At 40.4% G+C, this 12087-nt stretch overlaps 1 protein-coding gene across 5 annotated transcripts in view; it reads right to left on the minus strand.

Annotated features, from left to right (window-relative positions):
• The window catches only part of slc25a26 (solute carrier family 25 member 26), a 212392-nt gene that overhangs the window by 30689 nt on the left and 169616 nt on the right, over nucleotides 1-12087 (minus strand). For all 5 annotated transcript variants that reach the window (XM_048547940.2, XM_059649929.1, XM_048547937.2 and 2 more), the window contains 2 exons: nucleotides 5233-5297; nucleotides 4625-4698 (listed from right to left, as the gene is read on the minus strand). In XM_048547940.2, coding sequence (XP_048403897.1) covers nucleotides 4625-4698; nucleotides 5233-5297 — 139 coding nt within the window. The remainder of the gene's footprint in view (nucleotides 1-4624; nucleotides 4699-5232; nucleotides 5298-12087) is intronic.

Below are 12087 nucleotides of genomic sequence, written 5' to 3' on the forward strand. Positions count from 1 at the left end.
GCATTTGGACAGTATCAGAGACGTCACAAATGATGCTGCACACCTGTGCAACCATCAGCAAACATCCCCACTTCTGACCTTATGATGGAGGGAAGATCATTGATGAAGCAAGTGAGGTTGGTTGGGCCCTGGATTCTACCCTGATGAGCTCCTGCAGCAATTCCTGGGCAGATACTTTGATGTTGTCGACTGAAATACTCACCTGTTCTCCCTTAAAATATCGCCAGGGGATCTTTTACATCAACTAAGGCAGCAATTTTACTTCTCAACTGAAAGATAGCAACTCTGACTCTCTTAGTGTTGCAGTAAGGTACCAGCATAGGCTACCGTGTTCCAGTTGGGACTCAGACTCATGACTCTCTGATGCAGGAATGAGAGGGCTATCAACTGATCTATAGCTGTCACCAATATATTATACATTCTACCATTTTCCTTCCATAGGAAATGTCTCCAGAGCTTTGTGCTTTATCAAGATTCCAAAAAGCTGGACTACCCAGAGCTACTTTACACAGATTGCCAAATTCACACTTCAGTTTCTCCTTGCTGCCTCCCTGCAAACAAAGCCACCGTGTTTAAGACAGCTTATGGGATTGTTGCAGTGAAATTTCAAGAGGCCATTGAGCTGGCTGGCTGATGACAAGACATTCAACATTATTCTTTGAGATGAGTGGTACCATGGCTGTCCAGAAACAGCAAGAACTGAATTAAACTACATATTGTTGTATTTACACTTACACAAATATAAGTTAATCTTTAGCACGTTTTTTTCCCCTGCAAGAATTAATCTATTCTCTTTTTGCTTTCCATCTGTGTGACATTAAACTCTTCCGAACCCTGATGATAGATTTTTGAATCTGGCCCAAATGAACTGTCAAAAAAATACATGAAGGGGAAAAGAACATCAAGGGGTAGTAATTTTGGTTCAAAGTGGTGCCCTCATCATGCATTAAAAAAAATCCTGTACATTTAATCAAAATCTTAGATCTTTTACATCAAGTACATTGAAATGGCACAGCTGTTAAGTTTAAAAGTTTTCCACTACTTATGCCTGGTTTGGTCTGCGATCAGATTCATAAAATAGCAATGAGTCGTAAAACAAGGAACCTACCTCTGAACAAAGAACAAATTGAAAAAGAAAGTTAGTCTTTTCCTGCTGTTTTATTTATATGTGGCCCAGGAGACTCCACAATATGAACCTAAATGGCCCACAAAGACAAAAAGATTGGATGTTCGTTTCCCAGACTTTCATTTCCCTTAAATATTTTGGCCTTTTGCCCAGGTGTCTGTGGTGTAAGAGACAACAACCCCCTTAGCTTCTGCAGGAACCAAACTAATGCACACTTACATATTTCAACTGCACGTTTGTTTGGATGGCTAGTTGGAAGTATACATCTGCAAGAAAAGACGGCTGTAGACAAAAGATGCCAGTTTACAAGAGAAATGATGAATAGTTTACAATTGCTCTTGCTTTACACCGTCTCAACACACATCAGAGAATGTGGTGTAGTGTTTTGCAGTAAGAACACTGTTGTGACATGCAACGTAAAAATGTTCATGCATTATATAAAATATGTCCACATTTGAACATAGAGGTTGTAATTATTTACCTTATGAGTTCAACTTACTTTATAGCTGTGGCTCAATTGGCAGCAGACTCACCTCTGAATCAGAATGTTCCTGCTTCAAGTCACACTCCAGAGCCTGAGCATAAACGTCATGACTGACACTTCAGTGTAACACAGAGCAAGCATTGCACTTTCAGAGGTGTCATCTTTTGGATGAGTCATTAAACTGAGGCCCTGATCTGCTTGTGCCGGTAGATGTAAAAAAAAATCCATGATGTTATTTTGAAAAGAAACAGGGGGATTCTCCTCAGTGTCCTGACCAATATTTGTCCTTCAACCAATATCATAAAAATATTATCCCGTCACCATCACTTCTGGAAGTATACTGAGCACAAATTAGCTGCTGCTTTTCCACATTACAACCATGACTACACCTCATTAAGTACTTCATTGGTTGGGAAGTGCTTTAACATGTCTGGTAATCATGACAAATGCTACATGCAAGAAAAAATGTAAGTCATTTCACTTCTGCTCTTAAAAAAATGTGTTGCACACAGTGCTGAATTTGCAAGCAATATTTGGCAATACAATAGTTGCTACAACTTAACCTGAACAATATAGCTCTAATGGCTATTCTTAGCAACCATGCTGCCTCTTATAGACATCAAAAACCACTGTTAATCCACTTCCTATTTTAGAAAACATGAAGGAGGGAAACAAGGAATCTAGAGAGAAACTAAGCTGGAAGAGGACGACATAAAGATGACAGGAAATAAATGTAGCTTCTAGGATTTTTGTCAAAATGATATGTGATTCTGCTTTTAGACGACATTTACTCAATAATTCTGATTGTGCCAGAAATAATACAATTTAAGATTATTTATTGGGTTCACAACGTGTTTCTTTTTTGTGTGTTGGAAGCTACATGTGTTCACAACTAGGGCTCTGTTCTTTGTATACAAAGAATATGCCCGCATTATAACTCTTTCATGGGGAAAATGGTTCTGGAGGCTGACCCAACCTCATAACAACATCCTGACTAATTACAGTTGACTATTTTGCATTTAATTAGTTTAATTAAGATAGTTAATAGATCCTGCTGCATCTTCATGTGAACCGTACTCCAAACAATCAACACCCTCTTCTCAAGTTACATACGTTTGTGCCTCCTTCCTAAATTAGTTTCCTTGCATTTCAGTCCTAATAAGTACAAGGCACAAAGCTTTGACCTCATTGCACCATTAGTAACATTTAGTCTCTTTACTTCCATGCAACTGCATTTTGAAAAACAATATTGTTTTAGTATCTTCAATACTATCTACTGTTAGATCCAGGAAGGCAGAGTTTCTGAGATAACAAGGTGTAGAGCTGGATGAACACAGCAGGCCAAGCAGCATCAGAGGAGCAGGAAAACTGACATTTTGAGCCTAGGCCATCGTTCAGAAATGGGGGAGGGGAAGCAGGTTCTGAAATAAATAGGGAGAGAGGGGGAGGCGGACAGAAGACGGATTGAGGAGAAGATAGGTGGAGAGTAGACAGACAGGTTAAAGAGGCGGGGATGGAGCCATTAAAGGTGAGTGTGGGGAGTTAGGAAGGGGATAGGTCAGTCCAAGGAGGACGGACAGGTCAAGGGTACGGGATGAGATTAGTACATAGGAGGCGGGGGTAGGGTCGCTGTTCTCGTTGTGGTCTCCTTTACATTGGGGAAACCAAGCAGAGGCTTGGGGACCACTTGGCAGAATACCTAAGCTCAGTTCAAAATAAACAACTGTACCTCCCAGTTGCGAACCATTTCAACTCTCCCTCCCATTCCTTAGACGACATGTCCATCCAGGGCCTCCTGCAGTGCCACAACGATGCCATCTGAAGGTTGCAGGACCAGCAACTCATATTCCGCTTGGGAACCCTGCAGCCCAATGGTATCAATGTGGGCTTCACAAGCTTCAAAATCTCCCCTCCCCCACCACATCCCAAAACCAGCCCAGCTTGTCCTTGCCTCACTAACCTGTCTTTCCTCCCATCTACACCCTCCTCGGGTCCCACCCCCATCTCCTACCTACTAACCTCATCCTGTCCCCTTGACTTCTCTGTGGTCCCTGGACTGACCTAGTCCCCTCCCTAAATCCCTACCTACACTCACCTTTATTGGCTGTAATCCCGCCTCTTTACCTATCTTCTAACCACCTCCCCATCCCTCCCTATTTAACTCAGAACCCCCTTCCCCTCCCCCATTTCTGAAGAAGGGTCTAGGCCCGAAACATCAGCTTTCCTGCTCCCCTGATGGTGCTTGTCCTGCTGTGTTCATCCAGCTCTACACCTTGTTATCTCAGATTCTCCAGCATCTGAGGCAGAGTTTCTGTTTCCCTTATGCGGCAAGCATACACTTACCCCACAGGGTCATACCTCAGTTACCAATTCCATTGATCTAAGAAGCATAATTTCCATGGTTCTCACCAAGCAGATATCATTACTAAGTTTCAAATTGCTTCCCCAGCTACAATGCTCTCGCTTAAAGATAAATGGGATGATTTTCAGGCTTCAACGTAAAGCTTCCCAATTCGAGTTCCAATGAAAAGCCAAGACGAAGGCTCAGTCTTCAAGAAAACCCAATCGTGCTTTCGACTTTTTTGCCTTGGATATTGGAATATCAAGTTGACTACAGAATGATAACTCATTTTCAATCTTCCATTTGAATCATATAATTTTAAGGTGATAATGACCTCACTTTGCTCTTTTCGGAATGGTGAAACTGTGAAATATCGTCAATAGGTTCAGCAACATTAGAGCAATCAAAGTTCTAATTTGAACCTAGTCAGCACAGTGAAAATTGCATGATTTTTGATTGGACAGGTTTAACAACCCAGTTAATTTTATGCTCAAAGGATTCCAATGCAGTATAAAAATACACGGTTTACAAAATAGATGCCTGACTTGATACTGCCCTATTTCCATCAGGCAGGTTAGGTTGATATTGGGTTTTAGTTTCGCTGAAGTGTTATAAATATCATGCCAGGTGGCTCTGTTGTGGTATTTGAGGAAAAAAGAAATTGAAATCTTACCCAGAAATTCCCTGTGTTTTCCATATGTTTTTTAAAACTGGTAACACCTTTCCACTGGCAGTGGTGGTACCTGTCTGCAAAGAACGATCATCAAATTTAGAGAATGCTGTGAGCAAATCAATTGTCTCAACAACTTCTTTCTTCATGCTACAATTATGATAATCGTACCTTGTTTAGATTGACTGAATCATTCTTGTCAGAGATCTGTTATTGAACAGTCTTCCTACAAAAGGTATTTTGTAAACCTATGAACCTAGTAGACTAACATCTTGATAAGTAATTGATTGACTGCATTATATCAACAAAAGATGCAATCCTGAAATAAACCCCAGTTCAATTATCATTCTTCTTCATTAAGAAAGGAGCTGACTGACATTGCTGCAAATTTGGTAAACCAGCAGAAAAACAACAAATATTTATTTATCCCACAATACAGTAATGTTTTTGGGAGTTTGGCCTTCATAGCTCATTCATCAGGGTTCAAGATCTTATTTCACAATATTGAGGGTTGTTATATTTTATTCAAAAAGATATAAAGGACATGGAACTGCCATGAGTAATTTGCAACACAATTTCATCTTGCCTGCAGTATTATTCAACAATCTTACCTTGGCTAGCATGATTCTTGTCTTTGCTAGATCAAGAGGGGTGGTGACTGCTGCTGCAGAAGCACCTGAAAATAGCAAACACAGCTTTTTTTGTTAAAAAAATTTACAAAACCTATTTCAAAACTGCATCGAGAAGTTCATATCAGGTTACAACGCTATATACTATAGACACTACTTAATTACCATCTCAATGCTCTATCCATTGTGGTTTTAAGAAACAAAAATGTCAACTGATATCAAACTTGGGGCACAGTGGCAGCATCCTTAACTCTGAGCTAGGACCCTCTGGGTTCAAGTCACACCTGTCTCAAGGATGAGTAATAACTTCCCTGAACAGGTAGATTGGAAAACAAATGTAATCACAAAGCGTGATGTCCAAAAGGATATCAAAATAGTCTTCTGTCAGCCTGTAAGGAAATGAGCTTACATACGTGACCTCCATCTAAACAACTTACATAGAATCATAGGGGCCCTAAGTGCAGGATCAGGCTATTTGGCCCAACAAGGTTTTTTTTTTATTCATTCATGGAAGAGGGTGTCACTGGCTACGTCAGCATTTATTGCCCAGCCCTAATTGCCGAGAGGGCACTTAGCAGTCAATCACATTGCTGTGAGTCTAGAGTCACATGTAGACCAGACCAAGTAAGGATGGCAGTTTCCTTTCCTAAAGCACATTAGTGAACCAGGTGGGTTTTCCCAACAATTGACAGTGGATCCATGGTCGTCATTTGACTCTTAATTCCAGGTATTTTATTGAATTCAAATTCCATCACTGGTCTTGGGAGGATTTGAACCCCGATCCCCAAGACATTATCTGGGTCTCCAGATTAACAGTCCAGTGATAATACTAGGCCATCACCTCCACAAAGTCCACACGGACTCTCCGAAAAGCATCCACATAGACTCACTGTCCCTGTAATCCTGCATTTTCCCATAGCTAATCCACCCATCCTAAACATCCCTGGACAGTAATGGGCAATTTAGCATGGCTAATCCACCTGACCTGCACATTTTCAGACTGTGGGAGGAAACCAGAGCACCCAGAGAAAACCCCAGCAGACACGGGGTGAATGTGAGTGCGGAGTTTGCACAGTTGCCCGAGAGTAGATTTGAACAGGGGTCCTGGCGCTGTAAGGCAGCAGTGCTAACCCTAATAAATCCCAGACCCATATGACTGAATTGAGAGATAATGGGAACTGCAGATGCTGGAGAATCCAGGATAACAAAGTGTGAAACTGGATGAGCACAGCAAGCCAAGCAGCATCAGCTCTGAAGAAGGGTCTAGGCCCGAAATGTCAGCTTTTGTGCTCCTGAGATGCTGCTTGGCCTGCTGTGCTCATCCAGCTTCACACTTTGTTATCTATGACTGAATTGAAACTGGCAACCACATTCCAACAGAGAAGTTATATCAATTATGAGTAGGAAATTCAGCTTCCAACTTGAGATTCCATCGTTAAACACTGCACTGAATGAGCCTTTCAGTTAGGAAGCATTGATTGCCTTTTGACACCAATCTGATCTCCAAAAGTAACAAATTTAAACCATGTATATTCTTTAAATAGGTAAAATTATCCTGATTAAGTTTGTTTAAAATCACAAGTATCACGGAGCAATACGTTCGTAAAAACTTGCATATTGGGCCTTTCTTTTCTGTTAATTTTACCCTTTAATTTTACTCTTCTCAGAATTTAGGCCAGGCAAAAATTCAAGTGCAGCGAACTAACTTAGCTCAGTATGAAGCTTAAGTAACAATGAAGAAGCAGCAAATAAAATAAAGTGATTAAGTTCTGGTGAAGAGTTACCAGCCTTAAAACGTTAACTCTGCTTTCTCAAATCTTCTGGTAAACGTCCTCCAAGGCAGGCTTCGGGATGCACAACAATGCAGAGTGGCCAAGCAGGGGCTGACAGCCAGGTTCGGTGCCCGTGAAGATGGCCTCAACTGGGATCTTGGGTTCATGTGACACTGTGGGCAACCACACCACACTATTCTCCCTCTCACACGCCCTCTCTCCCGTCTCCCCCTCTATTTCTCATGCACACACACACTCCCCCACTTACACACGCGCACACACACACACGCTTCCCCCACACACATGCACATGCCATCCCCACACATACACACACACGTCCCCCGCCCACACACACGCACCACCTCTCCCTCACTCATATGCACACATTCTCTCTCTCTCTGATGTGCACCACACTCTTTCTTTCTGACACACGCACACTCACTCAGTTGCCCCCCTTCACATAAACATACACATTTACTCACTCTCCCCACACACACCCTCTCTCTCTCTCTCTCACACACACACACACACACACACACACACACACACACACACACACACACATACTCACACAGGTAAATCTATGGGGTGGATTTGTATTTGCAGACACATTCTATTTTGTTCAAATAAACACTCAATTTACAGACAGCCAGTCAATGTGCAGTTTTATAAATTCCTACTTTAGAAATAAAACCAGTTTGACTCCAAACCAAAACACAGATTCTAAGCTAGGCCTCACACCTAACATGCATCGTCTGACCTAAAATGTTGCCTCTTCTTTACACTGATATAACGTTTAGTTTTCTCAGGACAGTGACTTGAAAGGAATTCAGAGATTTACATATACCTATAAATGAATTAAAACCTTCTAACTGTTTAAAAATTTAACAGCCTCTTACTTAACAAGGTGTAGAGCTGGATGAACACAGCAGGCCAAGCAGCATCAGAGGAGCTGGAAGGCTGATGTTTTGGGCCTAGACTCTTCTTCAGAAATGGGGGAGGGGAAGGGGGTTCTGAAATAAATAGGGAGAGAGGGGGAGGCAGATAAAAGATGGATACAGGAGAAGATAGGTGGAGAGGACACAGATAGGTCAAAGAGGCAGGGATGGAGCCAGTAAAGGTGAGAGTGTAGGTGGGGAGTTAGGGAAGAGATAGGTCAGTCTAGGGAGGATGGACAGGTCAAGGGGGCAGGATGAGGTTAGTAGGTAGGAGATGGTGGTGGGGTTTGAGGTGGGAGGAGGGGATAGGTGGACAGACAGGTTAGGGAGGCGAAGACAAGCTGGGCTCGTTTTGGGATGCAGTGGGGGGAGGGGCTATCTTGAAACTTGTGAAGTTCACATTGATACCATTGAGCTGCAGGGTTCCCAAGTGGAATACGAGGTGCTGTTCCTGCAACCTTCAGATGGCATAGTTGTGGCACTGCAGGAGACCCAGGATGGACATGTTGTCTGAGGAATGGGAGGGGGAATTGACTCAAGGTTAGTGATGACCATGAATCCATTGCCAATTGTCGAAAAATTCCATCTGGCACAGCCATGTCCCTCTGGGAAGGAAACTGCCATCCTTGCCTGGTCTGACCTCTGTGTGACTTCAGACCCACAGCAACATGGTTGAATCTGAACAGCCCTCTGGGAAATTAGGGATGGACAACAAATGCTGCCCGGCCAGTGACACCCTCATCCTGTGAATGAATAAAAGAATTAATAAAAAAAAGAGGCTAAGCAGACAGTTAAATTTCAGTTTCTTCACTTAGAAGTTGATGAATGGATTGACAGAGGAAGCATTGTCAGTGCATGGTGCCTGGAAATATAAGAAAGAATTGAAAAGGTTTCAAGAGAATTATTAAACTCTACAGCACAGAAGAAGAATTTTGAAGAAGCAGCTTGAAGAACTGAATGTGGTATGATCCTTCTTTGAAGTTTAAGACTGATTCGATGAACTGCAGGAGTCATTACCCACATTAACAGCCAACATACAGATCGCTGCTTAAATCTGCAGCGAGCCTGCCATCATGAAGACAGCAACTGGTGTCCTCTGTTTATTTCTGGGAGCGAAGTCGTAAATATATTCTTCACACATTTATTCACAATTTTGCTACGAGTAAGTGATTAAGAAAGCTTCTCTCTTTTACAATCTAACTTTTAAGTCCCATATTGAAATCTTTTGCAATAATTTGAAGCAATCTACGTAATGCCATCATTTATCTCATCCACATCCCTTGTGAAATGCATGTTTCTAAGTGATTTTGTAGAAATAATAAAATGATTCATGTTACATGAAGCAACTAATATGAGGGAACTATGAGTAAGACTGAATACACCACTCATCTACAGTCTATCATAACTCATTCTCAACATTTGTAAATTATACAGTGGACACATACTTATAGTTTACTTACCATAAACCACCAATTCCCAACATAGATACTTTGTTTAATCGCTCACTGATGCAGATGAAACATAAGTATTACTTAACTTGAAAGCAGATCAATTTCATTTTTAAAGCTTTCCTGCATAAAAAATACGGCCTGTTTGATTGATCTTTTGCCCTTTGAGGTGAAGAAAAGAATGACAAACACAGGAAATATATACCACTGGAACATTTCCTTCATTTGAACAACTCCTACAAAAATGAATTCCTAAGTGCAAATTCAAATAAAACCCCTGAGGTTCAACAAAAGCCATTCTGCAACATCAACAAAATAAAACTAATCCAGCTCCCACTGACACTACTGACACCAAGAACTCTTAGGGATTTTAAGAGGGTAAAAACAGAACAGAAAATTACAATTTATTTTCTAAATGATATTACTGAGAACTCCAGGTATTGACCTGAAGTTAACAGTGTTTATTAACCTTCACCAAGAACTGAAAATTACCTATGCTTGGACTGGCACTGAATTGCAACACTGCAGAAAATTTGTTGTCTTGGCTGATAGTACTACTGATGGCTAACTATATTAACCAAAATCAAAAATAATAGGAAACATTCTAATTGCTTTTTATACTCTTTGTAATGTCATTCATTTAAAAAGATTACACTGTCATTCAATTAAGTATGTAAATTACACTGAAGAGTAGTTGGAGTATAATAAGTTATACAGCTTTAAGATAATCAAGGATTTGCAAGAAAGACTGGCAATTTTATTGTTGTAAGTCAGTTGAGCATGAGTGGATAATATTTGACAGATCATAACTTTATTGATTCAGTACTCACTTAAAGAGCACCCATGTCGAAAAAGAAAACAAACAGGTTTAACCAGCTGTCCTTTGGATCAGATTTACAGCTGGCACACTGTATTTGCAAAAGTGTCCCAGCATTTTCTCTTCTAAAATATTCCATCAAGAAACGCTGCTGTGGGGAATGAATTACTTTTGGCAATTTAACACGATTTTTGTAAAGTTACTCTCTGCAAATCAGCTCTTTTCAGCAAAGAGTTGGCAACCACAGCAGGTATCATTAACTAGTGCATGTCCTGAACCACACTACTGATTTCTCCCCAGTTAGTGGTGGGTAAGTAATTAAACATTCTCAGCTCCTTGGAACAGCACTGAGTCCCTTGACTGTTCATTCTGATGGCCAAGTACAACAATTGACAGCCACACAGGATAGCCATTTTTTTCCCAGAAATGGAGCTGCTCTGCCACCCAACGGAGAATCAATCCACTAACAAAGGAGGAATGAGAGTGCCTGCATCATATTTTAAATGGTGGAATTAAACACAGGCTGTCAAAGGTAAGTGGTGACCCGGAAGCCAGATAATTTATAACCTGCAATCTCACTAATTGTGTCTAGGCTACGGTATAATAATTAGTGTGGATCTTCCAAGTGTGAGTTAGTGTTTAGAAGTGAATAATTTTTCAATTAGACAAAATCGAGTATTAAAATTACTTGCTGAGGGGCAAAGCAACCTTCAAGCATTGTACACACTTGTCAGGTAGTCAATCTGACAGGAAGCAATCGAGGATCTTTCTGTTAATATGCATTAAAAGCAACTGAAAGCTTCAACGTTGGACAGTAGTCCACATTATAGATGCTTAATACACAATATACATCATTAATTTTAAAATCAGAGATGAAAGTTCAGGCCAATAGTTGAATTGTTCACCAGGAATACCACTAAGTGCAAAAACTATATTTCTAATGTTAAAATTGGAGTTGGTACTTTCTTGGTATGATACAATATTGTTCACCCAGAAGTATGCTAAAAGAAGATCATTTCAAAGTTAAAGTTTACATATCTGAAAACAATAAGTATCTCACACTACGAAATAATCCATTTCTCTCCAAACTGGTGTCTCTTAAAGATCCAAATGGCACTGCAACTTACTCTCCAGGACTCATGGTTATGTATTCACTCAGATGTACCATTTTGAGGTAGGCACCTCACATTAACTGGATTTTTAAGAACGTTTTACCAAAAGCATTGATTACTGTTTCCATAGAAAATCACAGAATTGCCAAACAAACGCACAAAACCCCTCAAAATTCCACATAGATAAAACAGAATTTGGTGCATTTGATTAGAAATTTGCAATCCTTTGCTTTGATGAAAGTAAAAGTTTCAGTTAGCTCACTCAGGGAAACTTCAAAGGCCCTCAAAATTAAAGTTTCAAGGCTATAAAGGGGGATGATAAATCTGACATGCAAATTTGCCAACATGATCAAGTGTTTCAAATTCTTTGAGAAATAAATTTTAAAAATAATACCAAGTTGGTAATAAGAACTAAAATATGAGAAAATATTGATTTGACATTGGTTCCTGCATTTCCAGATAAGGAAAGAATTCAGAAATGCTGCAAAGTGCCGAGGCCCCTGAGAGTGATGTTAATCAACAAGGTGTAGCCAAATCAATACCCTGTTGAGAAATTTTGCTTGTTATTTTTCTCTTATTTGGTCAACTTTAAACTTTGGAACATCAATTAAATAGTCATGGGTAAATGCCAGCTCTGAACAGGTCTAGCACCAAGTGGATCTGAAAAACAGCAAACATGTACAAAACACAGAAAAGAATAGTACTGACCAACCCAACATTTGGTCACATGCAAAGGATGCATTCAGTTAC

The sequence above is a fragment of the Stegostoma tigrinum genome, chromosome 11, assembly GCF_030684315.1.
Source record: "Stegostoma tigrinum isolate sSteTig4 chromosome 11, sSteTig4.hap1, whole genome shotgun sequence".
Taxonomy (NCBI): Eukaryota; Metazoa; Chordata; class Chondrichthyes; order Orectolobiformes; family Stegostomatidae; genus Stegostoma; species Stegostoma tigrinum.